The 20,661-nt window shown below is 50.7% G+C and overlaps 1 protein-coding gene across 2 annotated transcripts in view; it reads right to left on the reverse strand.

The window, feature by feature from the left end:
* The window catches only part of CFAP44 (cilia and flagella associated protein 44), a 160,351-nt gene that overhangs the window by 55,035 nt on the left and 84,655 nt on the right, over positions 1-20,661 (reverse strand). For both annotated transcript variants that reach the window (XM_075334873.1, XM_075334872.1), the window contains exons 27-28: positions 6,091-6,294; positions 5,825-6,020 (exon numbers count right to left, since the gene is read on the reverse strand). In XM_075334873.1, coding sequence (XP_075190988.1) covers positions 5,825-6,020; positions 6,091-6,294 — 400 coding nt within the window. The remainder of the gene's footprint in view (positions 1-5,824; positions 6,021-6,090; positions 6,295-20,661) is intronic.

Here is a 20,661-nt window from a genome sequence, read left to right on the forward strand (position 1 = left end):
GTACAGTTTTGTAGCACTGGTTTTGTGTACAGTGTGACAGCATTATTTTGAGTACTATTCTCCCGCCTGTGTCTCTGTAGTATGAGACCTGTGACAGATTCAGGACTTCAGAGTCATTTCCATGCAAGAATCTAAATATTAATTATTATTATTTTCTTTCCTTTGACAGTCGTAGGGTTAATGTCAGTTTGCTTTGCAGCAGCTTCTGAATCCTGGTCAGATTTTTCCGGTTTGGACTATTCCCAGTCCCTTTATGTACCCTCTGCTCCCTGCAGAGGGCGCTGGTTATTCTCTTTGTCATTTGGATGCTTGGCCTGGAGGTGGTAGGAGCTGTTTATACCCTCTGTTGAAGTTGCTGGTGTGGCTGCAGTATTGGTGCTGGCTGCAGCAGTCTGTTGAGATGTATTGTTCTAGTGCAGCGGTGAGGCTAGTGTCCCTTACCTGTCCACTCACTAGCCAGGGACTATTGTAGTGTTTTCCCCCTATCTGTCTCCCTTCCTTGGTGTGTTGTTCTAGTGCAGCGGTGGTGCTCGTGTCCCTTACCTGCCCACTCACTAGCTGGGATTATTGTAGGGTCATCTCAGGGCTTCAGGTTCCTGTTCGGTGACAGGTGAGGAACCTGTATAGGGACTGGCTAGGAGTGCAGGGTACAGCGGCCGGTAAGTGGAGGAGGTGTCCATCTTCACTCTCACTAGCGCTAAGACTTGCTGTTGTTAAAGTGTCCCCCTTGTTTGTCGTAGTGTAACCATTGTTGTGGTGCGTTTTAGTTCACGTTGGACCTTCACTAGTCCGCGCCGTCACAACTATACGATGGCATTAGTTTAAGGTAAGGTATTACAGTGATATATGTGCACTGTAAGGTGTATGGTTTATTTCGATGTGTATGTATTATTACAGCATTATTTTTGAGTACTATAAGATGACATTAGTTAAATATAAGGTACGACAGTGTTATGTAAGGTGTATGGTGACTTTCGATGTGTATATATTATTACAGCATTATTCATGAGTACTGTATAGTGGCATTAGTTAAATGTCAGGTACAACAGTGCTATGTAAAGTGTATGGTGACTTTCAATGTGCATATATTATTACAGCATTATTCATGAGTACTGTATGGTGGCATTAGTTAAATATAAGGTATGACAGCGTTATTTAAAGTGTATGGTGACTTTCAATGTGTATATATTATTGCAGCATTATTCATGAGTACTGTATGGTGGCATTAAATATAAGGTACGACAGTGTTATATATGTGCACTGTAAGGTGTATGGTGCCTTTCGATGTGTATATATTATTACAGCATTATTCATGAGTGGCGGCATATGGTGGCATTAGTTAAATATAAGGTATGACAGCGTTATTTAAAGTGTATGGTGACTTTCAATGTGTATATATTATTGCAGCATTATTCATGAGTACTGTATGGTGGCATTAAATATAAGGTACGACAGTGTTATGTAAGGTGTATGGTGACTTTCAATGTGTATATATTATTACAGCATTATTCATGAGTACTGTTGTGAGGGTAGGCCTGCGCTATTGGCCGTTTGTCCAGATGTAATAAGATGATCTGTGTATGTAAATAATCAAAGTATAGATGTCGTTGCATAATTATCTGTGTGTCTGTATGACAATCGCATAGAAGCTTCATAATATGATTCTAAGGGTACTTTCACACTTGCGTTATTTTCCTTCCGTTACAATCCGCCCTTTTGGGAAACAGCGGAATCCGTTAACGGATTCCGCTGTTTCCCATAGACTTGTATGGTTGACGGATTGTACCAAAAGGAGCTGCGTTGCTTCCGCTGGGCGACGCTCCGTTGCTTCCGCCCAGCGGGAGGAACGCAGCATGTAACGTTATTTTGAGCAGCGGAATCCTCTGGATTTCACTGCGCATGCTCTTTTTTTTTTTTTTTTTTTTTTTTTTTTTTAAATCAAACTTTATTTTGGCTCGCGGTGGCCGAACGTTCAGCTGAGCGCCCGGCCGTCGGCAAGCGACAGCGCTCAGCTGAATGACCGGCCACCAGCATGCCCGGCCGCCGGCAAGTCACAGCGCTCAGCTGAGCGCCCGCCCGCCGGCATGCCCGGGCGCCGGCAAGTGACAGCGATCAGCTGATCACCCGGCGGCCGGCTGCAGGGAGCGATCAGCTGATCACCCGGCGGCCGGGAGCGATCAGCTGATCACCCGGCAGCCGGCTGCAGGGAGCGATCAGCTGATCACCCGGCGGCCGGCTGCAGGGAGCGATCAGCTGATCACCCGGCGGCCGGCTGCAGGGAGCGATCAGCTGATCACCCGGCGGCCGGGAGCGATCAGCTGATCACCCGGCGGCCGGGAGCGATCAGCTGATCACCCGGCAGCCGGCTGCAGGGAGCGATCAGCTGATCACCTGGCAGCCGGGAGCGATCAGCTGATCACCCGGCGGGCGGGAGCGATCAGCTGATCACCCGGCGGCCGGCTACTGGGAGCAATCAGCTGATCACCCAGCGGCCGGCTGCAGGGAACGATCAGCTGATCGTTCACTATAGTCTGCCGCTGGTAAAACCGGGAAAAAAAAAAAAAAAAAATCAAAACGAATTGCGTTGTTTTGCAGCATCCGTTGCATCCGTTGTGTCACTATATGCAACACATCCGTTGCATCCGTTACACAACGCAATGCAACGGATACCGTTCAACGCAAGTGTGAAAGTAGCCTAAGATGTGTGTTCCGCAATATGTTAACAAATAATGAAGCCAAGGTGAACAATGAACAAAGAAGTATTCACAACATACTGAGAGAATTCATAATCAGTTGGTTCCCACCATATGGAATGTGGGATGTTGACTCCTTGTTCTTGCTCCAAGGTCGAAGTCGAATGTTGTATTGTATAATCACAAGATTCTTTAATACACGGGTCAGAAGCCGGCTTCTGCTCAGGCAGTGAACACGTTTCATTGTCTGATTCATTTATACCTGCGCAGATCGATTTAAAAACCGTCTCTGTGACCCTGAGAAATCCCATTTGCGGTTTTCCTTAAATTCCCAACTTTGACACTGTATGGTGGCATTAGTTAAATATAAGGTACGACAGTGTTATGTAAGATGTATGGTGACTTTCAATGTGCATTTATTATTACAGCATTATTCATGAGTACTGTATGGTGGCATTAGTTAAATATAAGGTACGACAGTGTTATGTAAGGTGTATGGTGACTTTCAATGTGCATATATTATACAGCATTATTCATGAGTACTGTATGGTGGCATTAGTTAAATATAAGGTACAACAGTGTTATGTAAGGTGTATGGTGACTTTCAGTGTATATATATTATTACAGCATTATTCATGAGTACTGTATGGTGGCATTAGTTATACGGTACGACAGTGTTATGTAAGGTGTATGGTGACTTTCAATGTGCATATATTATTACAGCATTATTCATGAGTACTGTATGGTGGCATTAGTTAAATATAAGGTACAACAGTGTTATGTAAGGTATATGGTGACTTTCAATGTGTATATATTATTACAGCATTATTCATGAGTACTGTATGGTGGCATTAGTTAAATATAAGGTACGACAGTGTTATGTAAGATGTATGGTGACTTTCAATGTGCATATATTATTACAGCATTATTCATGAGTACTGTATGGTGGCATTAGTTAAATATAAGGTACGACAGTGTTATGTAAGGTGTATGGTGACTTTCAATGTGCATATATTATACAGCATTATTCATGAGTACTGTATGGTGGCATTAGTTAAATATAAGGTACAACAGTGTTATGTAAGGTGTATGGTGACTTTCAGTGTATATATATTATTACAGCATTATTCATGAGTACTGTATGGTGGCATTAGTTATACGGTACGACAGTGTTATGTAAGGTGTATGGTGACTTTCAATGTGCATATATTATTACAGCATTATTCATGAGTACTGTATGGTGGCATTAGTTAAATATAAGGTACAACAGTGTTATGTAAGGTATATGGTGACTTTCAATGTGTATATATTATTACAGCATTATTCATGAGTACTGTATGGTGGCATTAGTTAAATATAAGGTACGACAGTGTTATGTAAGATGTATGGTGACTTTCAATGTGCATATATTATTACAGCATTATTCATGAGTACTGTATGGTGGCATTAGTTAAATATAAGGTACGACAGTGTTATGTAAGGTGTATGGTGACTTTCAATGTGCATATATTATACAGCATTATTCATGAGTACTGCATGGTGGCATTAGTTAAATATAAGGTACAACAGTGTTATGTAAGGTGTATGGTGACTTTCAGTGTATATATATTATTACAGCATTATTCATGAGTACTGTATGGTGGCATTAGATATACGGTACGACAGTGTTATGTAAGGTGTATGGTGACATTCAATGTGCATATATTAATTGCAGCATTATTCATGAGTACTGTATGGTGGCATTAAATATAAGGTACGACAGTGTTATGTAAGGTGTATGGTGACTTTCAATGTGCATATATTATTACAGCATTATTCATGAGTACTGTATGGTGGCATTAGTGAAATATAAGGTACAACAGTGTTATGTAAGGTATATGGTGGCTTTCAATGTGTATATATCATAGTATCATAGTATCATAGTTTTTAAGGTTGAAGGGAGACTCTAAGTCCATCTAGTTCAACCCGTAGCCTAACATGTTGATCCAGAGGAAGGCAAAAAAAACCCAATGTGGCAAACAAGTTCCAATGGGGAAAAAATTCCTTCCTTCGCCTACATCCGGCAATCAGACTAGTTCCCTGGATCAATACCCTGTCATAAAATTTAATATACATAACTAGTAATATTAAATTTTTCAAGAAAGGCGTCCAGGCTCTGCTTAAATGTTAGTAGTGAATCCCTCATTACAACATCATGCGGCAGAGAGTTCCATAGTGTCACTGCTCGTACAGTAAAGAATCCTCATCTGTGATTATGATTAAACCTTCTTTCCTCAAGACGTAGCGGATGCCCCCGTGTTCCAGTCGCAGGCCTAGGTGTAAAAAGATCTTTGGAAAGGTCTCTGTACTGTCCCCTCATATATTTATACATTGTGATTAGATCCCCCCTAAGCCTTCGTTTTTCCTGTCTTGGTATTGCAGCCCCCCCATTCCTCTAATAATCTTGGTGGTCTTCTCTGCACCCTCTCCAGTTCAGCTATGTCCTTCTTATATATCGGTGACCAGAATTGTACACAGTATATAAGTGCGGTCGCACTAGTGACTTGTACAGAGGTAGAACTATATTTTTTTCATGAACACTTATACCTCTATTAATACATCCCATTATTTTATTAGCCCTGGCAGCAGCTGCCTGACACTGTCCACTAAAGTGAAGTTCACCATCCACCCATACACCCAAGTCTTTTTCTGTGTCTGTTTTACCCAGTGTTCTACAATTAAGTACATAATCATAAATGTTATTTACTCTACCCAAGTGCATGACCTTACATTTATCTACATTAAACTTCAATTGCCACTTCTCAGCCCAATCCTCCAATTTACATAAATCTCCCTGTAATATAAAATTATCCTCCTCTGTATTGATTACCCTGCAGAGTTTAGTATCATCTGCAAATATTGAAATTCTACTCCGCATGCCCCCAACAAGGTCATTTATAAATATGTTGAAAAGAAGTGGGCCCAATACTGACCCCTGTGGTACCCCACTATGAACTGAGACCCAGTCCGACCAATATGGGTCTCTTTAGTGCATTAGTCTATAAAACTGATAGAAACCTTTATTCACCCGCTATTCTTTCCCCTAGTTGTGATCCCAGTATGTAGTATAGGAGACACAAGCTGCCACCAACCTTCTTCTCCGCGCGCCTCCTTCTTCTTTACCCGTTTGATCTTCTTCTTGAAGACTTTGGTGAGGAATGTGACAAACTTGTTCCCCTCTCCCAGCGAGGTGTGGAAGGCGGCGTGCAGGGCCTTCTCCTTCTCCTGCAGCCTCAGCACTTCCTTCCTCTTGGCCTCCAACTGCTGCACCGAATCCTCGGCCCTCCTCTGCAAGAAAAGACCTGCGGTGATCCTCCGAGGAGTGGACACTCACCCAACTCCCGTCCCTCCGACCAACCTTCACTTCATCCAGCTCAGCGATCCGGTCGCTGACTTTCTCCTGCAGGACGTCCTCGCGCTTCTCGAAATCCTTCAGAAGGAGCAGCTCTTCAAAAAGTGTGATGTGCCGGAGGTCGGCCATCTTCATATGCACGTCCAGCTGCATCTTCTGGTGTCGTACAATGCGGAGCTCCGCGTCAAAATCGATGGCCAGCTTGGTCACCTGGAAAAAAGGTGCAGAGAGTGAATATAGGAACAAATACTCCAGAGCTGCAGTCACAATTCTGCAACTTCAGAGCTAAAATCACACAGCAATCCTGCTTGTCCAGTGTCTGCACAGAGTTTGCTCCGGCGGTCTGTGCGCCAGGATTCCTTATTTTTGCACCAGGTTCTGTATAGTCATCTGATTTATGAAGAACGAATTACCCCTAATTGGAGAACAGCTAAGATGAAGGGGATGGCGTCCAAAAGCTTGCTGCTTCAGCAAAAAGCAGATCTGTGTTTGTAGCTCTGGATTAAAATACAGATAAGATACGTAAAGTAAAAACCTTCTTTAATAACAAGTAGCAGAACTGTGAGTTCTGCTCTGGAGAATAATATAAATAAGATAAATAAGGTAAAATATTTATAACGTAGTCCAACTTTTTAGGTAGTAACAAAAAGGAGAACTATGATTGCAGCTCTGGAGTATAATACTAGTAAGATAAAGAATGTCAAATATTTATACAGTTATACAACTTTTTATGTAGTGACAAGCAGAAGAACTAGGATTGCACCTCTGGAGTATAATACTAGTAAGATAAAGAATGTCAAATATTTATACAGTCATTCAACTTTTTATGCAGTAACAAGCAGAAGAACTAGGATTGCAGCTCCGGGGTATAATACTGGTAAGATAAGAAGGGAATTTTGTTTACTTACCGTAAATTCCTTTTCTTCTAGCTCCAATTGGGAGACCCAGACAATTGGGTGTATAGCTTCTGCCTCCGGAGGCCACACAAAGTATTACACTTAAAAGTGTAAAGCCCCTCCCCTTCTGCCTATACACCCCCCGTGCATCACGGGCTTCTCAGTTTTGGTGCAAAAGCAAGAAGGAGGAAAAGTTATAAATTGGTTTAAAGTAAATTCAATCCGAAGGAATTTCGGAGAACTGAAACCATTCAACATGAACAACATGTGTACACAAAGAACAACAGCCCGAAGGGAACAGGGGCGGGTGCTGGGTCTCCCAATTGGAGCTAGAAGAAAAGGAATTTACGGTAAGTAAACAAAATTCCCTTCTTCTTTGTCGCTCCATTGGGAGACCCAGACAATTGGGACGTCCAAAAGCAGTCCCTGGGTGGGTAAAATAATACCTCGTAATAGAGCCGTAAAACGGCCCTTTCCTACAGGTGGGCAACCGCCGCCTGAAGGACTTGCCTACCTAGGCTGGCATCCGCCGAAGCATAGGTATGCACCTGATAGTGTTTCGTGAAAGTGTGCAGGCTCAACCAGGTAGCCGCCTGGCACACCTGCTGAGCCGTAGCCTGGTGCCGCAATGCCCAGGACGCACCCACGGCTCTGGTAGAATGGGCTTTCAGCCCTGAGGGAACCGGAAGCCCAGAAGATCGGTAAGCTTCGAGAATTGGTTCCTTGATCCATCTAGCCAAGGTTGACTTGGAAGCCTGCGACCCTTTACGCTGGCCAGCGACAAGGACAAAGAGTGCATCCGAGCGGCGCAGGGGCGCCGTACGAGAAATGTAGAGTCTGAGTGCTCTCACCAGATCTAACAAGTGCAAGTCCTTTTCATACTGGTGAACTGGATGAGGACAAAAAGAGGGTAAGGAGATATCCTGATTGAGATGAAAGGGGGATACCACCTTAGGGAGAAATTCCGGAACCGGACGCAGAACCACCTTGTCCTGGTGAAACACCAGGAAAGGGGCTTTGCATGACAGCGCCGCTAGCTCAGACACTCTCCGAAGTGATGTGACTGCTACCAGGAAGACCACTTTCTGCGAAAGGCGTGAGAGAGAAATATCCCTCATTGGCTCGAAAGGTGGTTTCTGAAGAGCCATCAGCACCCTGTTCAGATCCCAGGGTTCTAACGGCCGCTTGTAAGGAGGGACTATGTGACAAACCCCCTGCAGGAACGTGCGTACCTTTGGAAGTCTGGCCAGGCGCTTCTGAAAAAACACAGAGAGCGCTGAGACTTGTCCCTTAAGAGAGCCGAGCGACAACCCTTTTTTCAATCCGGATTGAAGGAAGGAAAGAAAAGTGGGCAAGGGAAATGGCCAGGGAGAAAAACCCTGATCAGAGCACCAAGATAGGAATATCCTCCACGTCCTGTGGTAGATCTTGGCGGACGTTGGTTTCCTAGCCTGTCTCATAGTGGCAATGACCTCTTGAGATAACCCTGAAGACGCTAGGATCCAGGACTCAATGGCCACACAGTCAGGTTGAGGGCCGCAGAATTCAGATGGAAAAACGGCCCTTGAGACAGCAAGTCTGGTCGGTCTGGTAGTCCCCACGGTTGGCCCACCGTGAGATGCCACAGATCCGGGTACCACGACCTCCTCGGCCAGTCTGGAGCGACGAGTATGGCGCGGCGGCAGTCGGTCCTGATCTTGCGTAACACTCTGGGCAACAGTGCCAGAGGAGGAGACACATAAGGGAGTTGAAACTGCGACCAATCCTGAACTAAGGCGTCTGCCGCCAGAGCTCTGTGATCTTGAGACCGTGCCATGAATGTTGGGACCTTGTTGTTGTGCCGGGACGCCATTAGGTCGACGTCCGGCATCCCCCAGCGGCAACAGATCTCCTGAAACACGTCCGGGTGAAGGGACCATTCCCCTGCGTCCATGCCCTGGCGACTGAGATAGTCTGCTTCCCAGTTTTCTACGCCCGGGATGTGAACTGCGGATATGGTGGAGGCCGTGGCTTCCACCCACATCAGAATCCGCCGGACTTCCTGGAAGGCTTGCCGACTGCGTGTTCCCCCTTGGTGGTTGATGTATGCCACCGCTGTGGAGTTGTCCGACTGAATTCGGATCTGCTTGCCTTCCAGCCACGGCTGGAACGCCTTTAGGGCAAGATACACTGCCCTTATCTCCAGAACATTGATCTGAAGGGAGGACTCTGTCGGAGTCCAGGTTCCCTGAGCCCTGTGGTGGAGAAAGACCGCTCCCCACCCTGACAGGCTCGCGTCCGTCGTGACCACAGCCCATGATGGGGGAAGGAAGGATTTCCCCTTCGACAGAGAATTGGGGAGAAGCCACCACTGAAGGGAAGCCTTGGCTGCCCGTGAAAGGGAGACATTCCTGTCGAGGGACGTCGACTTCCTGTCCCATTTGCGGAGAATGTCCCATTGAAGTGGACGCAGATGAAACTGCGCAAAAGGAACTGCCTCCATTGCTGCTACCATCTTCCCTAGGAAGTGCATGAGGCGCCTCAGGGGGTGTGACTGACCTTGAAGGAGAGATTGCACCCCTGTCTGTAGTGAACGCTGTTTGTCCAGCGGAAGCTTCACTATCGCTGAGAGAGTATGAAACTCCATGCCAAGATATGTCAGTGATTGGGCCGGTGTCAGATTTGACTTTGGAAAATTGATGATCCACCCGAAACTCTGGAGAGTCTCCAGAGCAATGTTCAGGCTGTGTTGGCATGCCACTTGAGAGGGTGCCTTGACCAGCAGATCGTCTAAGTAAGGGATCACCGAGTGTCCCTGAGAGTGTAGGACTGCTACCACTGCTGCCATGACCTTGGTGAAGACCCGTGGGGCTGTCGCCAGGCCGAAAGGCAGTGCCACGAACTGAAGGTGTTCGTCTCCTATGGCGAAACGCAGGAAGCGCTGATGCTCTGGTGCAATCGGTACGTGGAGATAAGCATCTTTGATGTCGATTGATGCCAGGAAGTCTCCTTGGGACATTGAGGCGATGACGGAGCGGAGCGATTCCATCCGGAACCGCCTGGTTTTTACGTGTTTGTTGAGCAGTTTTAGGTCCAGAACAGGACGGAAGGATCCGTCCTTTTTCGGTACCACAAACAAGTTGGAGTAAAAACCGTGACCCTGTTGCTGAAGAGGAACAGTGATCACCACTCCTTCCGCCTTCAGAGTGCACACCGCCTGAAGAAGAGCATCGGCTCTCTCGGGGGGCGGAGATGTTCTGAAAAATCGAGTCGGAGGACGAGAGCTGAACTCTATCCTGTAACCGTGGGATAGAATGTCTCTCACCCATCGGTCTTTTACCTGTGGCAGCCAGGCGTCGCAAAAGCGGGAAAGCCTGCCACCGACCGAGGATGCGGTGTGAGGAGGCCGAGAGTCATGAGGAGGCCGCCTTGGGAGCGGTTCCTCCGGCGGTCTTTTTAGGACGTGACTTAGACCGCCATGAATCGGAGTTCCTCTGATCCTTTTGAGGCCTTTTGGACGAGGAGAACTGAGACCTTCCCGCGGGCCGAAAGGACCGAAACCTCGATTGTACCTTCCGTGGTTGAGGTCTGTTTGGTTTGGACTGGGGTAAGGATGAGTCCTTTCCCTTGGATTGTTTAATGATTTCATCCAATCGCTCACCAAACAGGCGGTCGCCAGAAAATGGCAAACCGGTTAAGAACTTTTTGGAAGCGGAGTCTGCCTTCCATTCACGTAGCCACATGGCCCTGCGGACTGCCACCGAATTGGCGGATGCTACCGCCGTACGGCTCGTAGAGTCCAGGACAGCATTAATGGCGTAGGACGCAAACGCCGACGCCTGAGAGGTTAAGGACACCACTTGCGGAGCAGATGTACGTGTGACTGCATTAATCTGCGCATGACAAGCTGAGATAGCTTGGAGTGCCCAGACGGCTGCGAATGCTGGAGCAAAAGACGCGCCGATAGTTTCATAGATGGATTTCAACCATAGCTCCATCTGTCTGTCAGTGGCATCCTTGAGTGAAGCCCCATCTTCCACTGCAACTATGGATCTAGCCGCCAGTCTGGAGACAGGAGGATCCACCTTAGGACACTGAGCCCAGCCCTTGACAACGTCAGGGGGGAAGGGATAACGTGTATCCTTAAGGCGCTTGGAAAAACGCTTATCTGGACAAGCTCGGTGTTTCTGGACTGCCTCTCTGAAGTCAGAGTGATCCAGAAACATACTCAATGTACGCTTGGGAGACCTGAAACGGAATTTCTCCTGCTGAGAAGCTGACTCCTCAATTGTAGGAGCTGGTGGAGAAATATCCAACACCTGATTGATGGTTGCTATAAGGTCATTCACTATGGCGTCTCCTTCAGGTGTATCTAGGTTGAGAGCGGTCTCAGGATCAGAATCCTGATCTGCTACCTCCGCTTCATCATCCAGAGAGTCCTCCTGCTGAGACCCTGAATAGTGTGATGAAGTCGAGTGAATTTCCCAGCGAGCCCGCTTAGGCGGCCTGGGACTGCGGTCCATGTCAGAGACCTCACCCCGGGATCCATGGGTCACCCCAGGAGCACTTTGCTGCTACAATTGAGGGGGGCCTGAGGTCAATGATTGAACAGTGCCCGGGGCCTGAGTCACCGGTCTGGACTGTAAGGCTTCAAGTATCCTAGCAGACCATTTATCCATACTCTCAGACAGTTTGTCAGCAAATACTGCAAACTCCGTCCCTGTCACCTGGACAGTGGTAGCAGGTGGTTCCACCTGGGCCACCAGTAGCAGAGGCTCCGGCTGAGTAAGTGCCACAGGGGCCGAGCATTGCACACAATGAGGGTCAGTGGAACCTGCCGGTAGCATAGCCGCACATGAAGTACAGGTTGCAAAGTAAGCCTGTGCTTTGGCACCCTTGCTTTTTGCGGACGACATGCTGTTGTCTCCTCTGAGTACAATCTAGGAGGGTATATAGCCAAAAATCAACAGTGCGACCGTACAGTGTAAATGTATAGCATATAAGCATATATATATATGTACACTCCGGCACTCAGTGGGGCCAGCACCTCAGGTGCTGCTTACCGACCGCTAAAAAGCGGTTGTGTGATCACCAGATTCCCTGCCTGAGCCTCCCAGAGCCTGTTGTCTCTCCTCTCCAGCGTTAGAAGTGCTGACAGGAATGGCTGCCGGCGTTCTGTGGGGAGGAGGGGACCGTGGGCGTGCCCTAGAAAGTGCGGGAATCTGGAGCCCCACTGTGCTGAATGAGGGGGGGAGGAGGATACAGAGTATGCTCCAGCCCTCAGCGCTGACGTCCTGTGCAGCGTCCCGCCCTTCCCCTGACTGACAGGCCTGGGGGCGGGAATATGCGATACTAGGCCGCAAAAGCCGGGGACTAAAGTTATAAGCACGGCCGGCATATAAGCGCGGCCGGCGCGGTAGTCCCCGGCGCACTAACACACCCAGCAGTGCTGCAGTGTATATGGCACAAGCGCTCCATGCTGGGGGCCCTGTTATGGGCCCTCTTTTCTTCCATCCGACATAGTCAGCAGCTGCTGCTGACTAAGATGTGGAGCTATGCGTGGATGTCAGCCTCCTTCGCACAAAGCATAAAAACTGAGAAGCCCGTGATGCACGGGGGGTGTATAGGCAGAAGGGGAGGGGCTTTACACTTTTAAGTGTAATACTTTGTGTGGCCTCCGGAGGCAGAAGCTATACACCCAATTGTCTGGGTCTCCCAATGGAGCGACAAAGAAATACTATATTTATAGAGTGGTCCAACTTTTTATGTAGTAACAAGCAGAAGAACTAGGATTGCAGCTCCGGAGTATAATACTGGTAAGATTAATAAACGGATTTTTGTGTACTCACCATAAAATCGTTTTCTCTTAGCCATCATTGGGGGACACAGGACCATGGGTGTTAAGCTCCTTATCCATAGGAGGACACTAAGTAGATGCAAAGATGTTAGCGCCTCCCCTGCAGTATACACCCCCTGGCTCAGCCAGGCTACTTCAGTTTTAGTACACAAGCAGTAGGAGAACAAGTAACAACAAACGTGAGAGAATACTCCTAACAAAAAAGTATTGAGAAACAAGAAATTAAAGCCCAACAGAGCAACAGGGTGGGTGCTGTGTCCCCCAATGATGGCTAAGAGAAAACGATTTTACGGTGAGTACACAAAAATCCGTTTTTCTCTGACACCTCATTGGGGGACACAGGACCATGGGACTTCCTAAAGCAGTCCCAGGGTGGGTAAACATTAAACAATGCAACCCAAGGACTAGGAACCAGTCCCAGATAGCCAGGAGCGCCTACTGAGATAGGTGCTCTACTGTCGTTTTCAGAATTTTCCTACCTAGGTTCACCTCAGCCGAAGCCTGGGTATTGACTTGGTAATGCTCTGAAACAGTATGTAGGCAAGACCAGGTTGCAGCCTTACACCTCTGTTCCACTGAAGCCTGATGCCGAATGGCCCAAGAGGCGCCAACTGCTCGGGTGGAATGAGTCCGCAGCCCACTAGGAATGGGCTTGAGTTGCAAGCGGTAGACCTCCTGGATCGCAGAGCGAATCCAGTGAGCCAGCGTTGCCTATGAAGCTGCCTGTCCTTTCTTAGGCCTTTCAGGAATGACGAACAAGGAGTCCATGTGTCACGAACCACCGGGGGGGTCACTCAGAAATCCCCCGCGCTGGCTACCAGTACGTCACAATCGGGGTGTAACAAGTGGGGGGTCACCCCTCCTTTATACCTCCCGACCGACAGACAGAGCACGTGATGCGCTCTCTAGCGCCCCTCTTATAGTCAGGCCAATTATGGAATTGCCCGACGATAAGCAAGGAGGCCGCTATACTACTTATGCCGATTATTGAAGGGTCCCCGGTGAGAGTAGGGTATATATTCCCCCGACCTCCGCGGGCGGAATATATAAAACCTCCCCGAATCTCACTGGCCTCCCCACAATAATCCTTGGCACAAACTCGCTGCCACCAACCGATTTACGGTAACTATTAGCCGAACACACAGACGTGGGATTCAAGATCGAGATAACAGAACAGCCCAAGATTAATTATATAATTTAATCAGCCTAAAGCACACTAGAAACTACAATATATACAATAGGGAATCTACAGAATATACATATGTCAGAGTACAGTTACAAGCAAAGCATGGGTTACAAACAGGCATACACAGTTCCAGCAGTTACCTTGTGCGTCTGGCCACAGGGGGGCGCTGTAGGCCAGGTTTCTAGGATCCTTCCCACAGATGTTTCCTACACGTGACCCCCAGCGAAAGAACACTGGAAAATGGCCGAAGTAGGGTTATCAACCTGGGCAAATCCAGGTCCCCTCCTACCTTAGTGACCTCAGAGGGAGCACTGCTCCACCCCTGGCTGGAGTTATGGACAAAATCCACAACATGGAATATGGCCATAACTTGGCCTGGGAGCGTCGTAGGCGGACGCCGACGCTCTCATTGTGACAGCTATGAATTTAGCTACAGAACGAGAGGACTCATGACTTGTCTACTAGTTCCCCATTGGCTGATATCACGCCTGGGGTATTTCCCCAGGTCCTGCTCCCATAAAAAGGGTGTGCCAGCATCGTCCGCATGCGGAGACACCATTTTTATGGTTGCCATATTTATCGGAAATATGGCTTGCGAGATATGAACCATTTTTTACTGGAGTCGTTCTGTCTGGATACTTCCATAGCCTTGCTAATTAGATAGCAGCCCCTACTACAGGGTCACGGCAGGGAGTCATCCTGTGTCCATTGTTCCCACATCACCTAATCTCCATATCACAGGAGATGGCTGGGATGTGACACCTTCACAGATGCTGGACATCTGAGAACAAGAAGGGAGGGGGCACTGCCATGGAGTGATGAGAGCGATTATGACTTCCAGTCATAATTCCTCTTCATATCCCAGGATTTGCCTCACACCTCCCCCCTTTTGAGGGCGCTAGGGGGCAGCACACTCCGGTGTTCCCCCGTGCGCCCGTCCGCGACCTCTCCTTGTCGGGACAGCCCGTCTGCGTTACCGTGGTCCCGGCCCCTTTTGTGGCGAATGGTGAAGTTGTATTGCTGGAGCGCAAGGCTCCATCGCAACAATCGCCCATTCGTCCCAGAGACGGTGTGCAACCAGCTGAGGGGATTGTGGTCCGTCTCCACGATGAAGTGGCGCCCGTATAGATAGGGTTGCAGACGCTGCAGGGCCCACACTATGGCCAGGCACTCCTTCTCCATCGTGGAATAGGCCACTTCCCTTGGTAACAGCTTCCTGCTCAGGTACAAGACTGGGTGCTCTTGGCTCGCAGAGTCCACCTGGCTGAGCACCGCACCGAGGCCGAAGTCACTGGCGTCGGTCTGTACTACAAACGGCCGCGTGAAGTCGGCTGCCTGTAGCACGGGCGGGCTGGACAGGGCGTCCTTTAGGGCCCGGAAGGCTGTCTCGCAGTCCATTGTCCAATCGACTGCAGAGGGCAGCTTCTTCTTGGTGAGGTCCGTCAAGGGCTTTGCCAGGCTACTATAGCATGGAACAAACCTCCTATAGTACCCAGCGGTCCCCAAGAAGGACATCACCTGCTTCTTGGTCCTGGGGGTGGGCCAGGATGCGATGGCCTCCACTTTCTCAGGCTCGGGCTTCAGTGTTCTCCCACCTACCCGGTGACCGAGGTACTGGACCTCGCTCATGGCCAGCTGACACTTTCCCGGCTTGATGGTCAAACCTGCATGGTGGACCCGCCTGAGCACCTGTGCTAGATGCTCTAGGTGATCTTCCCAGGTGGGACTGAAGACGGCAATGTCATCCAGGTACGCGGCCGCGTACCCTTCAAGTCCCTTGAGCAGGGTGTTGACCATCCGCTGGAAAGTGGCAGGGGCATTCCTCATCCCGAATGGCATCACCGTGGACTCGTACAGTCCAAATGGGGTAATAAAGGCAGAGCGTTCCCTGGCCTTGCGAGTCAGGGGGATCTGCCAATATCCCCGGCTCAGATCCATGATGGTCAGGTACTGAGCCCCGGCCAACTGATCGAGCAGGTCATCGATGCGTGGCATTGGGTACGCATCGGCGACTGTGACAGCATTGAGCCCCCTGTAGTCCACGCAGAACCGAGTGGTTCGGTCCTTCTTAGGGACGAGGACTACAGGCGAGGCCCAAGCGCTGTTGGATGCCTGGATCACCCCCAGCTTCAGCATCTCGTCAATCTCCTGGCGCATGTGTTGCTGCACCTCCAGGGAGACCCGATATGCTGAACGCCGGATCGGGGGATGATCCCCAGTGTCCACGTGATGGACAGCCAAGTTAGTCCTTCTGGGCTGGTTGGTAAACAACCCCCGTAAGGGGTGTAGGGTGGCCCACAGCTGGGACCGTTGGTCCTCCAAGAGCTGGTGGCCAACCTCCACATCCTCAATGGATCCGCCTGCCCTAACCTGGGCTAGCATATCCAAGAGGGTTTCCGCTTCTCCCTCCTCGGGCAGGTTGCACACGGGGAGCGCACATGCCTCCCGCTCATGATGTGCCTTCATCATGTTCACATGGAAGGGCTTCCGCCTTCCACGGGCAGGGTCCAGGGTGACCAGGTACGTCACAGGGTTGAGCTGCTGGTACACGAGGTATGGGCCTTCCCAGGCTGCCTGAAGCTTGTCCTGTGGTACGGGGACCAGTACCCACACCTTTTGACCCACTTGGTAGGTCCTCTCACAAGCGTTCTGGTCGTACCAACGCTTCTGATCGGCCTGGGCTTGAGCCATATTGTCGTGTACCAGTTGCGTCAAGGCCTGCATTTTGTCCCGGAAGCGCATGACATACTCGATAACCGACACTCCAGGGGTGGCCAAATCCCCTTCCCAAGCCTCTTTCACCAGAGCCAGGGGGCCCCGCACACGTCGCCCGTACAGGAGCTCAAACGGTGAGAATCCTGTTGAGGCCTGTGGAACCTCCCGGTAAGCAAATAACAGGTGTGGGAGATACCGCTCCCAGTCACGCCCATGGGAGTCGACCAACATCTTAAGCATCTGCTTTAAGGTGCCATTAAACCGCTCGCACAGGCCATTAGTCTGTGGATGGTACGGGCTGGCCACCAGATGTCGCACCTGGACTTGCTTACAGAGGGCCTCCATCAGCTGGGACATGAATTGGGTCCCCCGGTCAGTGAGCATTTCCTGGGGAAAACCCACTCGGGAGAAAATCTCCAGCAATGCGGTGGCCACCTTGTCAGCCCGAATGGACGACAAGGCCACTGCTTCTGGGTACCGGGTGGCATAGTCCACTACCGTCAGTATGAAGCGTTTCCCGGAGCTGCTGGGGATGGCCAGCGGGCCGACCAGATCCACAGCCACCCTCCTGAAAGGCTCATCGATGATTGGCAGAGATACTAGTGGGGCTTTGGGGTGTGGCCCCGCCTTCCCCACTCTCTGACAGGTTTCACACGAACGGCAGTAGGCAGCCACATCGGCCCCCATTTTTGGCCAGTAGAAATGCTGGTTTAACCTGGCCTTGGTCTTAGCGATCCCTAGGTGTCCGGCCATCGGAATCTCATGTGCGATCCGCAACAACTCCGTCCGGAACGGATAGGGTACCACCAACTGTCGGTCCCTGGGCCACGCCTCCGGTGAACCCTGCTGGACCGTGGCCCGGTACAGCCGTCCTTGGTCCCAGACCACTCGCTCCGGGTCCGAGTCCGAGGGAGGCTGTGCCGCCTGCTCCTTAAGAGCTTTCAGGCTGTCGTCAGCTTCTAACGCTGCCTGAAACCCTTGACTAGATGTGGCCAGAATCGACGAGACTGTCACATCTTCGGTCAGTACCCCGGGACCTGTGTCCTGGCCTCCACCTGACTCGGCGGCCACTTGGTCAGGAGGGGAAGAGCTATCGGACCTCCGGGAGGCCCCTTGGCTTCCAGCACTCCCACTGCGGGTGACAGCGGCCACAGCCGCTGCGCCCGTGGGTCGTGCCTGCTCCTCCTCCGTTCCTGACCAAGTCGCCGGTTCAGGCAGACCTACCTGGCTTCCGGACACCCCGGTTGTGGGGGAACCATGCACCGAGAACTTACCTGGGAGCCCTTCCACTCCTGGACCGGCCCCAATCTCACCTGCCTGTTCCCCTCCTGCAGCAACAGAACCCCGCTGTGAAATCTCTGGGGACCCCACATTTGCTGTGGTAGCCCCCACCCCACACACTGGTCCTCCCCCTGCAGCACCCTGCTCTCTGCTTATCCCTGCAGAGGGCAGCAGATCCCAGCTCACAGGCTGATTACTTGTAGAGGCATTGTCACACCTTTCTCTGACCCCCTCCCCTGTCACAGCTGCAGCTGTGTGTGTGTCTATGGTGTCTATGCAAGCAGAAATATCAGAGTTCACTCCCTCCTCCCTTACATCATTCATAGATAACACATTAACATTGTCCGGAGGCATGTCAGTACTGGCTGAAGGTTCAGCCCTTGGTTGGGGCCCAAACTGGGAGGTTATCTGCCCCAAATCTGTCCCAAGTAGCACGTTTGCGGGGATCCGATCAGTTACCCCCACCTCCCTCACCCCTCGCCCTGCGCCCCAGTCCACATAAATGTCAGCAACAGGCAGCGCCGGGTCAATGCCTCCAATCCCGGAGACAGCGAGGGTTTTTCCAGGGATCAAGTCTTGGGGGGACACCATCTCAGGCCGCACCAGAGTCACCTCCGAGGCGCTGTCTCGCAGTCCTATGGTCACAGACCGGCCGACGGTGACAGGTTGGAAGCTGTCCAGGGACCTACCACCACCCCCACCCACACAATACACCTTGGGCGGCCCTGGGGACGGGGACGGAGCCGGGGCCTTGGGACGCTGAGGGCACATGGCCTTGAAGTGTCCAGGTAGGTTGCACTGGTGGCACCGTCTTGGTTCTGCCACGGGCCTGGAGAGGGGAGTTGAGGGGGACACCCCCTGCAGTCTAGGGGCAGGTGGGGCAGTCGCAGAGTTCATCTTACCCCCTCTCCAGGTGCTGCTGGTGGCTGCTCTCCTGGCCTCAGGAGCCCGATTGTTGGTGTAGTCATCGGCCAGGGCAGCTGTAGCCGTGGACCCCTTTGGCTTCTGGTCTCGGATGAACTGGCGGAGATCCTCAGGGCAGTTCCACAAGAGTTGCTCCGTGATGAACAAGTCCAGGATCTCCGGTCCGGTGGAAAGCTGCAGGCCTTGGGTCCAGTGGTCGGCAGCTCGGGCAAGTGCCCGCCGGTGGTCAGCCCAGGAGTCCTTTGGTCCCTTCTGTAGGCTCCGGAACTTCTTGCGGTAGGACTCTGGAGTGAGGTTGTACTGTTGGATCAGGGCCCGCTTGATGGTGTCGTAGCCCTGATCTGCCTCAGCAGGCAAGTCCCCAAGGATATCCAGGGCCTTACCCCTTAAACGGGGGGTCAGGTATTTGGCCCACTGGTCCTTGTCCAGACGGTGCTGCAGGCAAGTCCGTTCAAAAGCAGTCAAGAAAGAGTCCAAGTCTCCATCCTTCTCCAGCACTGGGAAGTCCTCAACACGGACCTTTGGAAGTTTGGTGTCTTGAAGGTCACGTGTGGCTGATGAGGGCCGGAGCTGAGCTAGCTGCAGCTGGTAGTCACGCTCTGCCTGGCGCTCTTCACGTGCTGCTTGCCGCTCCGCAGCCTCACGCACTGCTTGCCGCTCACGCTCGGCCATGAGTATCTCGTAGGTATCCCGGTCTCCAGCCTGGAGAAGGGCCATAGCCATTTGAAGAAGGCTATCCGAGCCTCCCAGGCTCGGTGGAATGGCACGTGGTGATCTGCGGCCCGCTGCGGAGCCTGGTGCTTCACTGTCCATTGCAGAGCGGAGGGCTGGCATCTGGCTCGTTGAGGACCCTTGGGTGAGCTGCTCCTCATCTTGTCCAGCAGTGCCAGGTTGTGCAATGTCCTCTGCAGAGCGGTTCTCTGGCGTCGGGCTCTTGGAGGGCTCGTGGACAACCTCCTCATCGTCTCTGGCCTGAGCATCGGCCATTCCTTTGGCTTTGCTCCTGGTGCTCTCAGCCATTGTTGCAGACTTTGGTCACTGACACAGAACTGACACCTGATGCCTCCACACACCTTACAGTATCTGCACTCTGACACTCTAGTGTTGGTCTGGTCTGAAGACCCCAGCAGCCACAGCTGCTGCAGGCAGTCTTTAGTGTCTGGGAGTATGGGTCTCACACTCACACACACTATTATCTCGATCCCACCGCTTGCCACCAATATGTCACGAACCACCGGGGGGGTCACTCAGAAATCCCCCGCGCTGGCTACCAGTACGTCACAATCGGGGTGTAACAAGTGGGGGGTCACCCCTCCTTTATACCTCCCGACCGACAGACAGAGCACGTGATGCGCTCTCTAGCGCCCCTCTTATAGTCAGGCCAATTATGGAATTGCCCGACGATAAGCAAGGAGGCCGCTATACTACTTATGCCGATTATTGAAGGGTCCCCGGTGAGAGTAGGGTATATATTCCCCCGACCTCCGCGGGCGGAATATATAAAACCTCCCCGAATCTCACTGGCCTCCCCACAATAATCCTTGGCACAAACTCGCTGCCACCAACCGATTTACGGTAACTATTAGCCGAACACACAGACGTGGGATTCAAGATCGAGATAACAGAACAGCCCAAGATTAATTATATAATTTAATCAGCCTAAAGCACACTAGAAACTACAATATATACAATAGGGAATCTACAGAATATACATATGTCAGAGTACAGTTACAAGCAAA

Source organism: Anomaloglossus baeobatrachus, chromosome 2, assembly GCF_048569485.1.
Source record: "Anomaloglossus baeobatrachus isolate aAnoBae1 chromosome 2, aAnoBae1.hap1, whole genome shotgun sequence".
NCBI lineage: Eukaryota > Metazoa > Chordata > Amphibia > Anura > Aromobatidae > Anomaloglossus > Anomaloglossus baeobatrachus.